The sequence below is a fragment of the Psittacula echo genome, assembly GCF_963264785.1.
Source record: "Psittacula echo genome assembly, chromosome: 3".
Lineage (NCBI taxonomy): Eukaryota > Metazoa > Chordata > Aves > Psittaciformes > Psittacidae > Psittacula > Psittacula echo.
In genome coordinates, this window is record NC_137736.1 from 114,068,896 (window position 1) to 114,087,098 (window position 18,203).

At 38.7% G+C, this 18,203-nt stretch overlaps 1 protein-coding gene across 1 annotated transcript in view; it reads right to left on the bottom strand.

Moving 5' to 3' along the window:
- Positions 1–3,568: 3,568 nt before the first annotated feature.
- The window catches only part of CEP126 (centrosomal protein 126), a gene marked incomplete at both ends in the record, with an annotated part of 42,269 nt that continues 27,634 nt past the window's right edge, over positions 3,569–18,203 (bottom strand). Inside the window, 8 exon segments of the mRNA XM_080613568.1 lie at positions 3,569–3,676; positions 5,338–5,402; positions 7,826–8,035; positions 9,350–9,437; positions 9,732–9,856; positions 11,480–11,593; positions 11,596–11,640; positions 15,587–17,723. Of these exon segments, the coding sequence (XP_080469694.1) occupies positions 3,569–3,676; positions 5,338–5,402; positions 7,826–8,035; positions 9,350–9,437; positions 9,732–9,856; positions 11,480–11,593; positions 11,596–11,640; positions 15,587–17,723 (2,892 nt within the window).

Genomic DNA, 18,203 nt, shown 5'->3' on the forward strand with positions numbered 1-18,203 from the left:
CCTCTGGCTTCTCCCAGTCCCCCTCTTCTCTCCCATTATCACTGCGGTTCTTGCCACCACCAGGACCTGAACAATCAGCACAGGCAAGGACCCTGCTGCCGGATGCCCCTGGCTGGCAGAAAGCTCCAGAAGAGGATGGAGATTCGGAGTCTTGTTCAGAAACCCCAGGCTGCCATAGCAGCTCCAGCTCTAGTCCAACCAGTCCATGTCTTCCTGCCTGTCCCTGCCAGCTCTGAGCACATGGCATAGTCCCTGTGTGGCTGAAGCTTCACCAGCCCCACATCCACAGCACCCTCATGGAGTTACTGCTGCCTCAAGTGCCAACAGCAGGCAGAGCCTCTCCTTGCCCTGAAGAGAAGGCCCCAGGTCCATTGCCTCCTGCCATCTCAGAACCCAGCTGCAGGCACTGAGGTGGGTGGTGACAGTCAGCCTGTGATGTAGAGGCAGATAATATTCCTCCTGGCATCTTCTGCTGCACAGGCGATGGAGGAGAAGGTGGATCTTGGCAGGGGTTCTATGACACCCTGCAAACCCATTGATGGGCTGTAAAGATGGTGTTAATTTAATCCCTTTCTTCTAACTCTGGCCTTGCCCCTCATCTAGCTCTGTTCCGCTGCCATTTGCAGCCCATTTGGGACATTCTTCCTTGCTGCTGCCTTGTATCATAGAATCATAGAATAGTTAGGGTTGGAAAGGACCTTATGATCATCTAGTTCCAATCCCCCTGCCATGGGCAGGGATGCCTCAGACTAGACCATGTCACCCAAGGCTCTGTCCAACCTGGCCTTGAACACCCAGCTACTCTTGTAACTTGTCCTGAGTAAAGCTGGAATGGATTTGTCATTACACAGCCCATCCTGCCACAGAAAAGCTATGGAACTGCCATCTCCTCCTGAAATCTTGCCTTCATTTGACCCTGGAGCCTTACTGCTTCCTAGCAAGCCTCAGCTTTTTACAGTGCTCATCACAATCAAGCTTTCTGGGGCAATGCAGTTATATAAATAAAAGATTATGCCACAGGTAAATTTCCCCTGTAAATCCATGATTTATGGATGGGGCAGTTTACTCAGTGTTGCAGCTCAAGAAGCAAATGAGACTAAAAAGGGTGGCTGAATGTAAAGCAGTAAAATCTTTGAAAGAAGAAGAACATGTTTGCTTTTTGTGAAATATGAAAGTTTAATTTTATCCTTGAAATATCAGTTTTGTGCTCTGGTTTCCCTGTGCAACTTCATATGACCTGCTGGCCTTTAGCCTTTTGCTTAAAGTACACTTGGTCACAAAGGAGAGGAGATGTGAGGATACATGGATATTTCTGGGGATCATTGGCATGTAAAGGCATGGAGGTGTGCTTTCACCTGAAACCATCCCTACAGGCATTCAATCATGTTGAAAGTCTGGCACAATGGTGCACATTTAGAGCACTTTGTGGGCGTTTTGTGTTTAAGCTTTAACCTGGTTAAAGTTTTGTGTTAACTTTAACCTGGTTTTCCTGCTTTCTTTTCATACTAAAATTTCACTGTAGAAAGAATATGGACTAATTTCTTTAAAAGACAGCAAAAGTGGTAGGCAAAGGAGAGTTTTTGAAAGAAATCAAAAGTACACAAATTCTAGTATGTTCACATCTAAAATTGATGGATTTTCACATAGTTACTTTTCCTCATATTTGAAAAATAAAATTAAGCCTTTTACTTTACTTTATTTCTAAATAACCCTCACCTAATGTGAACAAAAGCCCTTGTTGGCTCTTTGCAATTGCTCAGAATCCAGGAGCTACCTGTGAGTCACACACTCTTGCAGTGCATGTTCCTGATGCCTGAGAGCAACGCTGGCGGGACACCTAACCAACAACTGGCCTTCAGCATTGTCAACAGAGACAAAGTGGTCTAGGAAACAAGGTAATTATCTCTGAGTTGAAGCCTATGACCCTAAAAGAAATAACTAATTTGAAAATATTTTCCTAGAAAAGTAAATGCAGGCACCTCTATTTGACTACAGTCCCACTGTGTAATTGTGGAAGCTGACTCATGGGTTTTGCTTTTGCCACCTAAACCAAGTAACAGGAGAACAAAACCTGGTCAAGCTGGTGTTCTGGCTTGCTGACCAGCAGGGCTGGTTTTGATCCATGGCCTCTGGTATTTGGATTATTTGGTTTCCCCTCTCTTAATCTCTGTGGGGAAGCTTTTCCTCACTATTTAAATATTAAATACTTGCCGTACTGGAATGTTGCAGTGTACTGCATACAAACAGAGATGTAAGGGATCCGTATTTTTACTGCAAACAAGTTTTGAGTTCTATCTCACAAGGCCTTTGTTAATTTGCTCTGAGGATACACAAATCTCTTTTGCTGGGAATTTTACGTGTATTTGAGCACCGAAGTCCCAATAAGCACTGACACCCACCAGAATCCTTTAGGCACATGGACCGCAGCTGAAGCTTCCCTTTTCTGTCAGCAGTGTCAGGACAGACAGCATCAGTGATTGTAAGACAACAACCTTCTGCAATATTGATGTCTAAATACAGTTTATATTAACAGGCTGCAGACTGAAGTCTGCCACTTTCAGACTATCAGATTTTTCCTCCCAAGGTGTTGCAATGCCTAATTAGAACCACAGCATCATTCCATTCTTCAAACCATTGTTTTGAAAAAAAAATCAATCTTATCCTAATCCTCATTTGTAAAATTTCAGGTGCTGACTATTCACTACATATGTAGCTCACCTTATTCTTGGCTGATAAGACACACCAGCTCTAATCCCTCGAAAAATTGTCTTGTTATAATGAGCACATTTTCCTTTTCTCTTCCTTTTACAGGCTGGGTCCTTCCTAAGCAATGGAGGCACTTATTAAAGATAATGGTACAATGATCTTGGTATGATGGGGAATAACAAAGTTTTAATAGTCATTTAGTTGCTTCTTTTGGGAAGGTATATTCTCTTCAGAGAAATGCCGTTCCCTTGATAAAGCACTGAGCCCGCTACTGAAATACAACTCCCCTACGCTCCTGTATACTGTAACCAAGACTAGCAACAACACTGAGTGGGGTACAGGCATATCCCTGGAGGAAGTATCTTACGTCCCCAGACAAACCTCACAACTCTCACTGTATAGATACAAACAGAAAATCAGGCATCTAATAGGGAGTTACAAATCCAATGAGTTAGTAATTTGCTTTTATTGCTTCTCTGATTCTGTGCACTGTATACACCTTCTACAGTTTTTTTCAATGTTCATCTACTTTGTACTGAAACAGCAGAGGAAGGGCAAAGAGAGTAAGTTAAAAGTTACCACTCCTTAGCAACTAACTTCATAGATTTAGATATCATGTTAGTTAGCTAAAAAAAGGCCTCTAATTTAGAACCAATGTAACAATGCAGACAGGGGTTTTAAATTAATTTTACAGTAAAGTGCATAATAAAGTTAATTACCCTAGAAGTGCTTACCAGTCAATTGACCTTCATTATTTGTTTTACTGCTTTTGTTTTTATTTTGTTGCTAATTTTATAGTGTCAGATGGTACACACGTTACATAGAAAGTACGTCAATGACCAATATCCTGAAGCAGACACTGTCAGAATCTTCTATACAGCTGCAGTCGATGGCTACCCGAGGCGTTGTGGTACTGTCGGGAGGCTGTCGCCGTGTGTGCCAAAGGGGAGGAGATACACTGCTGAACGCTCTATAATAACACAGAGAATAATGAGGGGTTGGTATTACAGGATACAAAGTCATTCACACACATTACCGAGTGAATATCTACACTTCATGTTGATGTTCTGAAACTAGGAGAGCTGAAGCAGGCTGCTCTTTTGGTGAAGTAAAAATTTCAAATCTCCTTGCTTCTCATAGCAGAAGATTTGATGAAATCTCAGTCAGCTATACTTTTTCTGCATCTGGGAACTCGTATGATAATAGTTCACTCTTATCAGCAAGAAGAATTGCAGGCCAGTGCCTGGGATCTGAAAGTGTATGTACAGCTGCACACCAGTACATAACATTACTGCACATAGAGTTTAAATACTTAAGTATATACTTGTAGGGAAAGAAGGGGATTAAAATGTCTATCAGAGAACTTAGACTTCCAGAGACTGGACAGCCTGAGTAATGTCTACTGTTTATATCTTATTCATGAATCAAAGATCTTGTAGATGAAGAATTAGGAGAAAGCTTTTGTCACAGACCAGCCAGCCAAGAAGTCTGACTACTGAAAGCCAGGAAAATGCATTGGTGGGGGAACAGCTCTTTTTTAAGTAGGACAGCGTATGAAGAAAGCTGGGAAATGTTATAGTAAAACACAGATCCAATAAAGGTAGCTGTGTTACATTAATTGCTGAAAAATTCGAAATTCACACGTTGTTTAGCCTTAAGAATTAAATTTAAAAGACAGGAGGCAGTGGAGATGAAGCTGAGGTTCTAAATCATACCTAATACTAGGATTCACAAGACAAGAGGTAATTATATGCTGTGTTCTTTTCACTTCAAATAAGGCAATCGTTTTGAATGTAGGAGCCTGGATTCTTTCTGGTTTTTTTTCAGTCTCAAACTCAGTAAGTGGCAAAAGCCTTCTGTATAAAGATAACTTTCTCTAGCAGTTTCTAACAGTTTATCCAGTAAATGAAATATGTGAAAGTATATAAAGTATGAAGTTTAGAGTCATCTGTCTATATTTTTTCCTTGGTACAAATATATAGTAAAAGAGGAGACTGATAATATAGAATTATAAATACTAACTCCTGCATTATAAACTGAACATTTGAAGTGTAAATTTTACACTTCAGATACTAATCTGCCTATTCAGTTCTTTATATTCTAAATATCATGATTTTTTTGTTTCAAACTGACATATATGAAATAAAATACAAACATTAATTGAAGAAAGGTCATACCTGTTACTTATGGAACATGGCATATCTGCAGGTCAAAGTCAGAATTCACTGTATTACCAATTATTTTATACACCACCATGCATCACTCCCCATTTCCTCTCTACATTATTAAGAAATACAAATTAATTATGAGCTATATATGGTTTAAAGGGACCATGCTAAGTTATTATTCCTTAGAAGTTCTTGGAACTTCCTGGACTTCGCAAGTGTCTTCAGATTCTAAAAGGAAAATGAAGCCAGAGCATGAGGCTGTCTGATAGAAACCTAAAGTCTGTTTACAGTATTACAAAGCTCATATGTGTTCGGTTTCTTTTGTAGCATAAATACAAATATGAAAATGTCAGTCCAATCAACAGATTGAAGTTAATATTTTCAGTTATATTTTTATTATAAAATAAGCCAAGAAGTCAGTTTGTAGGAATGAAAGCTGAACATACTTAAATTAGATACTTACTAAAGGGGTGATTATCTGCAAAATATTTGAAGCAGATAGGTTTCTACTAATGGCTTCCTGAACATCTAAAAATAGCATAAAAGTAAATAATAAATATTATGTAAACCAAATATACAATAGAAATATGATTCACAGTCAATTATTCAATGCAAAACTTCCCAAACATTGTCAAAATGGAGTTTAACAGCACTATTCCTTTTTCCCCTACCAACAGTTGCTGAAGTATATGCTGTGTCTGTATTTTTAAGATTTACAGCTAGATATTATTATCTGAACATTAAATTTAGTGTCAGTAAAAAAAATCTAAAGCTAGAGAAAAGAATGGCAGTCACCCTAAGCTGGCAGCAAAAATTCCAGACTTAGACTGGTTGGTGAGTAACTGTTATTCATTAAAAGGACCGTTATTAAGGTACACAATTTTTGCCACTTAATTTGTAATGTGAAAACAAAGCCAAAAATTGGGGTTCAAAAAGGTTGTGGTTTAAAAAAGTAATGTGCTTACATGACATGAAAGTACTTACAACACTTCACTTACTAACAGGTATGTACTTACATGTACTTACATGTCCTATAAGTCTACCTATAAAATTTCCCAGCTTCTTACTACCAATTTTAATCCCTGAATAATTAAGAAAGCTAATTAAACTTCTGAGTTACACTTATATATATATATGTATTACATTAGTTTTCACAGTTACTTCATTTGCAATTAGTCAGCTCCTATGATTCTTTCATTGTTTCATGTTCTGTACAGTTTTCATAGTTTTCTTTTCACACTTTGCAAACTCCAGCTTTCTTTCTTCCAGTTCTTTTGCTACCTTTACCTTTGCCTCTATTTATTTCTCATTTCTCTGTTATTTATACAGCAATTTATTTTCTATTTTCTTGTATTTCTCCTTTCATATCTACTTTCTTAACCCAAGCACATCATACAACTCCTCAATGACAAAAGACAGAATTCTTCATTTCTATTTGCCTGGAAGCAATAACTATGAGCTATGACGTAATGAAATTCTGAACCACTTTGATGGAGCAGGAATTGTAAGCTACAGCTGCAGAAAGTTTCTAAGCAGCTGCAAAAATCTTTTACTCTGCCGTTGCAGTTTACAGGAAACTGAAACCCTTTTCCTCAAAGTCAAGCAATCCACCATTTGATGTAGAAATGTACAGATAGTGTGCAGAAGCTTAATGAGCCCTGGTTTAGTTTGACTCTAGTCAATAAGGCGGTAAACTTGGGTAACCTGGTCATGAAATGGTGCAGCTTAGAAGGAAAAGTAGTAGAATAATAAAATAAAATCAATGGACTTCAAAAAAGCAGACTCTTATAAATTCCAATAATTGGCATGTAAAATTTCATATGAAAATAGTCAAGGAAAATGTAAAATTCAGGAGAGTTGGCAGTTCCATAAACTGCAGAAAAGGCAAGCAGAAGTTATCCCAAGGATATGGGAAGCCAAGCAGTCCAGTGGAGAGACCACACGGACTAAGTCACAAGGTCCCCCTGATTTCAAATATAGGATGGAGCACAGAAATACAGAAACTACGTCAAACCAATTACAGTGTTTATCAAAGACCCATATGATCATGTAGATCAAAGGAAATATTAACCATTAGATAGACTAGCAAAAGATGATAGAAGTTTGTTCTATGGGTATGCTAGTTACAATAGGAATACACACGAAAGTGTTAGTTAACTAAGCACTGGAGAGAAGTAACTATCAAGAACAAGTACAGGCTTTACCCCATACCCTTCAGCAAAATGAAAGCTGTGATAGGGACACCTCATGTAAAAAGCACCAGAATAGAGGAGGGAAGAAATCAGCCTGGCAAAGGGAAAGAACATGCTGGAGAACACTTTGGTAAGTTTGACTTTTTAAAATAGTTGTGCAAGTGATATTCATTTAAACATGCAGATTTGGCTTCAGCAATCTCAGAACTCAGTATTTGTTAACTTTAAGAATTCACAGAGAAGATGAACATTATAAAAACTGGAAGAAAGAAAATGAAAATCCATTCATTATAAAGGATACATTTGCAAAAAAGACAAGGTATATAATATAAAAGACAATCATTTGCAAAACTAATTAAAAAAACCCCCAAAACCAGATAAGTATTGGAACAGATTCCCAAGTGAGGCTGATACATCTGAAAAACATTTAAAGAACAATTTTGACAAATATCTGTTATTAGCAACAGCTACAGTTGGGCTAAGCCATTTTCTGAAGGTGTCCTCCAGTCGCATTTTGAATAGTTTTTTTTGACCATGACAAAGTCACCATTATTTTAAATTAATTTAATTTATTTTAAGAAAGGTTCAATGACTTTGATCTACTGTTTGCTTCATTTAATAAAGAATAATAACAATAAAAAATTAATGAAAAAAATTTTTATCACAGGATTCATGTTTTCAATTCAAATTAATCTATGATAACAAAATATAAAATTACTTAATTGCTTGATGCAAGATCCTCTTTATTATCAAACTTACTTTGTAGCCTTTGATTGAGACAATCAAGAGACTGGAAAATCCTCATTTCTTCTACTGAAAGTGCACTCATGCCTGGACACGGAGCCCTGTTAGGCAGTAAGGACCAGCTGGCTGGTTGCACACTTCCCAAGGCTGCCAGGATTTCATCCTCTGCAAGGGGTCCACTTGCTAGTTTTTCTGCCATGAGAAACTGAATGGTGCTGTCTGAAACTGAAGATATTACAGGGGTAACTTCAAACAAGAGCTCATGGTTTTTAAATATACTGCTTGCTTTCATTACTATAGGTCTGTGAAACACAAAATTCACATTAAAAGATCAAAAAGGTGGCAAAGCCAAGAGGCATGATATATTAGAAAATTACATAATTAAGATCAGTCATGCTTCTTGCATTGGCACTGGAGCAAGTTCTACCGATTTCAGAAATACGTAATGATAGCAAGCAATCACTGTCCATCTTGTACAGTTACATGTGATACATACAACTGTGATATAGGTAAATACAAACAGCAATGGAATGAAATTTGAGCATATGGTGCAATACATTTATAAAATCACCAATGTAATGACACATGATGCCATATATTAGATTTCCATGAAAAAAAAAAGTCTAGACAACAAATTACCCTTTCTTAGAATCACTGAAAGGCTCAAGAGGAGGGCCAGTGCAAATCTCAGTGAAGTTCAACAAGGCCAAGTGCGAAGTCCTGCACTTGGGTCAGGGCAATCCCAAGCACCAATACAGGCTGGGTGAAAAATGGATTGAGAACAGCCCAAGGACTTGGGGGTGCTGGTTGATAAGGAGCTCAATATGAGCCAGGTGTGTGTTCTCACAGACCAGAAACCAAGTGTATCCTGGGCTGCATCAAAAGGAGGGTGACCAGCAGAGGTGATTTTCTCCCTCTGCTCCTCTCTGGTGAGGCCCCACCTGCAGCCCTGCATCCAGCTCTGGGGGCCACAATACCAGAAGGACATGGATTTCCTTGAGTGAGTCCAGAGGAGGCCACAAAGATGATCAGAGGGCTGGAGCACCTCTTCTATGAAATCAGGCTGAGAGAGTTGGGCTTGTTCAGACTGGAAAAGAGAAGGCTCTGGAGAGATAACAGTCTTTCAGTACCTTAAGGGGACCTACAAGAAAGCTGGAGAGGGACTTTTTACAAGGGCATGTAGTGACAGGATAAGGAGGAATGGCTTTAAACTGGCAGATTTAGACTACACATCAGGAAGAAATTCTTTACTGTGAGGGTGGTGAGGCTCTGTCACAGGTTGCACAGAGAATCTGTGGCTGCCCCATTCCTGGCAGTGTTCAACGCCAGGTTGGACAAGGCTTGGAGAAACCTGGTTGAGTGGAAGGTGTCCCTGCCCGTGGCAGGGGATTGGAACTGGATGAGCTTTAAGGTCCCTTCCAACCCAAACCATTCTTTGATTCTGTGATATACCAAAAGATACAAGTGCTGTTACACAGTGGATATATTAGATCACTACTTTATGTATACAAAGAATTGAAGTGAGATGTGTTACTATACCTTCATCAGACTTGTAGGTGTTATTCCTATTTTGTACTGGATCAAATGTAGATTGAACAGGACTCACCTGGACAGTACAGAGCAAATTCTATTAAAAATATAATAATATTTCAAGTATAATTTAATGTAACTATACTGCTTTCTGAACATTTTTATTTATTATTTCATATTACTAAATGTTTTCAAGTGCAAAAATATTAGTGTATACTAATATACTGATGTATTCTAGTTGGTTTTACTCTTTCCATTAGCAATGACAGCAAGTTGACTAAACACATTGATTCAAAATTATGTGACACTGAACAAAACTTTGATATTCCTGAAACTCTTTCCTTTTTCAAGATAAATAAGCTTTTTATTTTTTATCATATTTAATATTTACCTGCACATGCTGTGTAGGCTTCCATCTTTTAGAGGCTATATTTTGTCTTCTGTATTCTGGAAAAGCTCTATGTTTATTTTCATGGTTGTCAAAAACCTCCTTTTTTTTTGTAACAGGAGCAACACCTTAAATGACATGCATACAAAAGAAAACTAAAAATATGTAAAACCATGATAAAGATAGGAGTAGCAAAACTAACGATGAGTAAATGTCTCTGTCCAAATTTAGATGTTTAGCTTGAGTATGTTTACCTTTGATCTCACTAAATGTACTTTCTTATAGTGAAAAGAGATAAACAGGCACTTCTAAGGTATATTTAATTTCAGTTAGCATAGGACTACATGATACAGATGTGAATTATATGTGGAAATTTATAAGCAGGTTAAGTGAAGGCCAGTGTTGAATCCCAGATAACAAAGATGGTCTGTGCAAAAATACAAGGTGGTCTTGCCAAGTAAGAGGAAGAAAGAACAGTGAACTGTGATATAACAAATATCGAATAATGTCCCAAACCCTAATGTTTTAGAAAATAAGTTGCATTTAGAGAATAGTCATAAAGTCTAAAGTCCAACACAGTAAATGCCTAATGTCAAGGTGCTATATTGTATATGATAATAGATTCAACATTTGTTAAGATTACACTATGCAGAAAACATGTACTAGTTCACACAGTTTATTTGATTCACAGAATCACCGTATGGTAGAGGTGGGAAGGGGCCTCTGGAGGTCATCTGGTGCAACCCCCCTGCTCAAGCAGGGCCACCTAGAGCTGGTTGCCCAGGACCAGCTTTTGAGCATCTCCAAGGATGCACACTTCACAACCAATCTGGTCAAACTTGTCCCAGTGCTTGGTCATGATTATAGTAAAAAATGTGCTTCCTGATGCTCAGAGGGAACCTCCAATGTTTCAGTTTGTGCCATTTGCCCCTGATCCATTCAGTGGGCACCACCGAGAAGAGTCTGGCTCTGTGCTCTTTGCACCTTCTTTTCAGATATTTATAGACATTGATAAGATCCCTCTGACCCTTCTCTTCTCTGGCTGAACAGTCCCTGATCTCAGCCTTTCCTCCTAGAAAAGATACTCCAGTCCATTCTTGATCTTTGTGGTCCTTCACTAGACTTCTTCTGGTCTGTCCATATCTCTCTCATATTGAGAAGCCCAGAACTGGACACAGTCCTTAAGGCATGCCTCACAGGTGTGATTTGAATGCCAAGTCATGGTTTAAAACCTTGGTTTCTACATCTTGGGATTCTACAGTTAATCTTGCTAATTTATCCATCTCTGTACTAATTTTCATGACAGCACTGCTGTGTGGCATTTTCCCTTGGCTATAGAGGCCTATCCTAGACACTATACCTCACTTTTATCTCAGTTTTGTCTGGTGTAATAATACATTTTTCAAAATTAAAGCCTCAAGTTTCAAAATCAAAAGTAATTTCTTAATTAAACTTTCATGCATATAAATTGAGATGCAAATCAGCATTTTCATATGCAAGTCAGGAATCCACATATCCAAGGAGATGTTATATTCTCATTTGTACACTCAGTTCAGTTACTTGATTTGTAAATGCAGTTACATGATTTATACTTGGGAAGATAAATTATCTATTTATTTACATAATAAATATTTAGATGTGCAGTTTAATGTACAGTTCATAATTAGACCAAGAGGTCTTTTAGTGATTTTAACAAAATTTTATTTCTTTAGTTGTTATTTTGGTTCTATTTAATAAAGCAGAATTCTTACTATTTGCAGAAAAAGAAAAAAATTGCTTGATCCTGGAATCAGATTTGAAACTAGTCATATGGCTGCTGCCATCAGTGGGAACATGGGACACACTAGTTTTAAAAGGTTGACATTAGTTATATGCGAACTATTGTAATGTGACACATGGTGCTGAATAGCACCTGGAAAGAAATGTGATCACGTTATATTGAATATAGGGAAAATTTTAAAAGAAGCAAAGAAGAAACTTCTGCCTTTTACTACAAGAGAGACATTGAGGTGCTGGAGTGGGTCCAAAGAAGGGCAACAAAGCTGGTGAAGGGTCTGGAGCACAAGTGTGATGAGGAACAGCTGAGGAAACTGGGGTTGTTCAGCCTGGAGAAAAGGAAGCTCAGGAGAGACCTTGTCACTCGCTACAGCCACCTGAAAAAACGTTGGAGAAAGAGGATGTGACTGGTCTCTTTTCCCAAGTAACAAGTGATAAGACAAGAGACAACAGCCTCAAGCTCTGCCAGGAGAGGTTTAGACTGGATGTTAGGAGAAAGAGAGGGTGATCAGGCATTGGAGCAATCTGCCCAAGTGGTGGAAGTGGTGGAAACAAAGTCCCTGGAAGCATTCAAAAACATATATGAGGCCCTTAGTGACATGGTTTATGGTGGCCTTGGCACCATGGGGTAAAAGTTGGACCTGATCTTAAAGGTCTTTTCCAGTCTCACTGATTCTATTATTCTTATATTAATAATCACGTTTTTCTGAAAAATAAAATCAAATGTTGCTCTATTGATATGCATCAACACCTAATTTAAGTCGTTTGCAAGACATGATAGACCTATGCCAAGGAAAAGACTCCTTTGAGAAATGTAAGACAGAAATATAATAAGCAATAATATCTTTAAGTGCATGAGATACTGAGCATTCTATCTTTGTTTAACTAGAAATATGTGAATTAGTCTAATATTTTACAGAGTAAATGTTAAATATATTTTTTAAAGCATTTTACTGTCTGAACACCAAAGGATATTAAAAATAATAATATCCAGCTACAGTATAATATGTGTCAGCAAGAAGATATACGACTTAAAGCCTTTTATGAAGACATAACAAGGTGGTTGGATTATGGCAGAGCAGTGGATGTGGTCTACCTTGACTTCAGTAAAGCGTTTGACACAGTCTCCCACAGCATCCTCACAGCTAAACTGAGGAAGTGTGGACTAGATGGTCGGGTGGTGAGGTGGACTGCGAACTGGCTGAAGGACAAGAAGCCAGAGAGTTGTAGTCTATGGGGCGGGGTCTAGTTGGAGGCCTGTATCTAGTGGGTCAGTGCTGGGGCCAGTATTGTTTAATATATTCATCAATGATTTAGATGAGGGAATTGAGTGTACTGTCAGCAAGTTTGCTGATGACACTAAGCTGGGAGGAGTGGCTGACACGCCAGAAGGCTGTGCTGCCATCCAGCGAGACCTGGACTGGCTGGAGAGTTGGGCTGTGAAAAATGGGATGAAATATAACAAGGGGAAGTGTAGAGTGTTACATCTGGGTAGGAACAACCCCAGGTTCCAGTACAGGTTGGGGAATAACCTTTTAGAGAGCAGTGAAGGGGAAAGGGACCTGGGGATCCTGGTTGATAGGAGGATGACCATGAGCCAGCACTGTGCCCTTGTGGCCAGGAAGGCCAATGGCATCCTGGGGTGTATTAGAAGGGGGGTGGTCAGTAGGTCAAGAGAGGTCCTCCTTCCTCTCTACTCTGCCCTGGTGAGACCACATCTGGAATATTGTGTCCAGTTCTGGGCCCCTCAGTTCAAGAAGGACAGGAAACTGCTGGAGAGAGTCCAACACAGGGCGACAAAGATGATTAAGGGAGTGGAGCATCTCCCTTATGAGGAAAGGCTGAGGGAGCTGGGTCTCTATAGTCTGGAAAAGAGGAGACTGAGGGGTGACCTCATTAATGTTTATAAATATATAAAGGGTGAGTGTCACGAGGATGGAGCCAGGCTCTTCTCGGTGACAACCAACGGTAAGACAAGGGGTAATGGGCTAAAACTGGAACACAAGAGGTTCCACTTAAATTTGAGAAGAAACTTCTCAGTGAGGGTGACGGAACACTGGAACAGGCTGCCCAGGGAGGTTGTGGAGTCTCCTTCTCTGGAGACATTCAAAACTTGCCTGGACGCCTTCCTGTGTAACCTCATCTAGGTGTTCCTGCTCCGGCAGGGGGATTGGACTAGATGATCTTTTGAGGTTCCTTCCAATTCCTAATGTTCTGTGATTCTGTGTGATTCTCTGATTAAAGAAGATTCTCATGGATGACAATTTTATTTATTCATCCTGTTCTGACCTTTTCTTTCAGTACATTTGTCCAGGCATTGCAACAGGTCACATTTTCTGCAGGGTCCTCACAGACCTAACTGAACTCTGTAACAGTGCCACAGCAGGTATTTTACTCAAGAACAGTGCAGTATTCAGGCTCTTATAGCAAGCGCTTTAGGGAAACTACTATGGTGATCTATGTGCATTTGCAGGCAACGGGACAAATAATAGCAAGTCATTAAGAGTTATTAGCATATTTAAAATAAAGAAGACTTTCAAAACGAAATCTAAGCAGATACTGAGTGAGGGCTCCCCATCCAAATCTTAAAAAGTGGTTACTCTTCCTCTAAAAGGGCTGGAGCTCTGTGACACTGGGGATGTACCATTTTAAGTTGCAGTGAAGACAGTATTTGTAGTGCCCACAACTTTGACCCAGTACATTTCCTGATTCATTTATCTGATGTGCAAATAAGGACATCAAGAGGCAAGTACCTCTGCTGGAGGCAAGGCATGGTAATGCAAGACTCCATTCATTTCCAATGTAAAATCAAATATGTTAACTGAAGCCCCACATATCTTAAGCTCATCTGCTTGACTTTGAACTGGAATAGACAAGCAGATAACATTTCTCATTTCCCACCCCTGCTTTAGGCCAAGAATATTTACCTGCCTCTGCTCTTAACAACAGAGCTGTTTTGAATTGCTCCATACTTAAAACTATGTATTACTGTAGATAAAATTTAGGTTTTGTTTTGATTTGTTGCTTGTTTTTGGTTTTGGTTGGTTGGTTGGTTTGGTTTTGTTTTTTTTTTTTTTAAGTTATGGGAATTATTCACTTTTGCTAGAAAGTATCTTTGAGCTGCATGGCCAATCATTGGGGTGATCCCAGTAAGTGAAGTGGTTTAGAACACTGCTTTACGCTGAAGCAGGGTCTACTGCCCTGAGGAGCTCTGCTTCCAGCTGCAGCCCTCAGAAGGAAGCAAACCAGCATACAACATTCAAATTACAAGCACAAGGATGCCATCAGTGCCCAAGGCACAGAGTACAGCTAGGCTGCAGAGAAGAAACAAGGCAAATCAGAAAGCATGAAACCTATTTAGAAATGTAAAACCCAGGGGATTAAAGTTTATTCTTCCCAAACTTCTTATGCTTCTTTCCTCTATCTCACCAGTCAATCTCTGCATCATATTGTTCCCAAGATTAATTTTTAATAAAAGGCAAGATTGGTCCTCAGTTTTCTTACAATTTTTTATGAATCAGACATACTTTGTAGCAGAGCAAAATTCATCTGTTAGAAGGACTTGTTTTTAGTTTACATTTTTTTTTAATTTTTTTTAGCATTAATTGTATTATTAGGACTAAAATGTAATCATTTTAGGCATTTACAGTGTCAGCATTTGAAAAACATGGCAGATATGCACTTCTCTCACTCTCAGGTGTCAGTGACTGTTGGACAAGAAGCTACAACTCTCAGTTACCTTGTAAAATTTGCTCATAAACTTAGTCATTTCCTTCTATATAATTACTTAGAGCACCTGTCACATCTGCCCATTAGTCAGGAATATAATCTCAGGGAAAATACTTCCTTTTCATTTAATATTGTAGAAAGCTATTAAAAATGGGTATCGATGTTTGAGGGGCCTCTGGGCACCACTATAATAGAAATAACAACGACAAATGGTGAAAACTTGTTAAAATTGGCTATATTGTGTGAATGGATGAAAGGCTGGATGCTTTAACTGAAGACAAACTCATGATGTAATTGAAATAGGCTTTTGTCTGAACATACCCCCTCCCCAGACCCAGAAACATGACACTTACCAGTAGCAGAGTCTTTTGGAGCTTGGGCACTATGTACTCCTTGCCAGGAGGTACTTGTTTTTCCAGCTGCTGGGATATGATGGAGATGTAATCCACTTTCTGTGTTAACAGGTCTTCTTCCAGTGCAGGTTATTGAATGATCCTGACAGGCGCTCGTCTGAACACTATTTGCAGAACAAGTATTTTTTTCCCAAGGTTCATGCTTGGCTGCGCTGTAGCCAGGTGTAGAAATCGGGGTGGACAAGTCAGAATGCCAAGTAATACTCTGACTGTATTCTGTACCGTTTCTATTTAAAACCTGATCTGCTAACACAACATGCCTTTCATTTAAATCACTCCTGCTTGTAGTGGTTGCTGGAAGACTTGAAGGCAGGAGCTGCTGACACCCAGGGCTGGCTGCATTTTCACCACTTCTGCTTCCTGGCAGAGGTATGGAGGGTGGGTGAGGTGCTAGGAATTTCCCTGGAGATCTTCTAGTTTTGCTGGTTTCTGCAGCCAACTGCGGTTGGATTATAGTGCCTGTTTTCTTCTTGGGTATAAATATTGGCTGGGGTCTTGCAGATATTGTTGTTCTAGCTAATTTTGCCCTATTTTTCAGTCGATTGCCTTCATTAATTTTAGAATTATTACTACATCCTGGGAGTTTACTTTCTTCATCATTTGATAACATCCAGGGTTTTTTTGCAGAAATGGATCCAGTAGACATAAACATATTCAGAGATGTGCATTCTCTACTTGATTCTTCAGTATTAACATTTGGTTTTGATATATGAGAGTTTTCCTGGTGATTTTTTATGAACATCGAGTTTGAAGGTTGAGCAACAATACTTAAATTAGTCTTAGGAGCATTATTTACAGCTTGAACATATTGCAGCTGTGCAGAAGATATTTCACTGGGTTTTTTTTCATAGCATTTTTCATTATTTTCTATTATTATCTGGTTAATTTGATCACACCATTTGATTTTTCTATTGTATTTGTCATTTTCTGCATTTTTCTTTTTAATTTTTGCCAGTTCTAAACTGTCTCTGATAGAAGACACCGGCTGCGTTCCAAAACTGATCCCGTGGTTCATAACCACAACTTTGAAATGACTGGGTTCATATTTAAAATCCTTCTTTAAGATACTTCCAAGAAACTTTTCTTTTTTTCTTTCAAGAATATTGTTTTTCAGGTTTTTGTGCTGTGCAGGAGTGCCAGAACTGAATTCTGTATCAGACAGCAGTGACATAGTTTCAACCATATTTCCGTTTTCTTCCTCTTTGTTATTCTGTTGTTTAACATCACACAGAACTGAGACATTTGGTATGTCCTGAAATAAAGATGATCCTGGATTAATGTAATCAATACCTTTAATATTTTCTTCTTTTGTTTCATTAGTTTTTCCTGGGGTATATTTTAAAAACTCCAGACTGATGTTTTTGTCCTTTGGTAATGCATCAGCTGTGCTGGGAATGCCAGTGGAACATCCCTGATTAGGAAATGAGATTTTAGATGTTGCAATAGGTTGACTAGAGGTTTGCACAGATACATTTCTTTTTTGTGGGGTCATTTTAGAACTCTGATCTTGCATCAGATCCTGAACTCCTTCTCCTGGAATAGACTCAGGGCTGGCCCAGGTTTTGCTGGGATTCAAAACAGGATGACCAGTGGCTAATATGTAAGCGGTTCCAGAAGATGGCTTGCTTCTTTCTTCTTTTATATTTTGCAGAAAACTAAACACATTACTTACAGACATTTCTTGCTTACCAGAGGTAGAGAACTCTGCAGTATTTTTTCCAGATCTGTCAGAAGCAGTTGATTCCTCTTCTAAAGTGTTTACATGTTCAGCAGGAGTTAGAACATTATGTTTAGCTAAAAGACCATGAGTAAGTAAGTTGTGGTAGTATTGCGAATCTACATTTCTCAGACAATTATTTAGATGCATATTTTTAGAAGAAGTACTTTGAGCTGTATAAAGCAAACCATTATTCCTGGTCTGTGATTTTTCTGGATTGGAGACGGTACAGTCACATGGTGTAGTCAAAGATGATTCACTTGGTGTTGTGTAATTTCCACTTTGTTCTCCAGCCTCAAGACTGTCGAGGCTTAACACGCTTTCTGAATCATCTGTTTTCTTGACTTCTTGATGAAAATTCTGAAATACAGTCATAAAACCAGACTGTTACATTTAACAGGAACATTTTTTTGCTGATTTTTTTTTTTTTTTTCATTAATGACAGCTTAGGCTAAAATACAATCAATATTCAGCCTGGTGTTTTTACAAATTGGGGTCATAGCACCATGAATGCTTCCATCAAGTCAAAATTTACCCATGTTCAATTACAAAAGAAAATGATATAGTTTGGGGATGACATTCAGAGGAAAGAGCTGCATAAGTTTAACAATTATAATCCTAAATTTTATAGAAATTCTACAATATCAAAAAAGAAACAAGATTTGTCTGAACAACACTACCGTGTCTGGATTGCCGTATGACACAGGATGCACTCTGTGTCATTTTGTACTCTGTAAGGGTATGTAAGCGAGTTTACAAAATAGAAGAGAATCCATGAAAATCAGGGCAGATTTGGTAGTGGGTCTACCCCAAACTGGAACTTTTCCATAATACTAGACT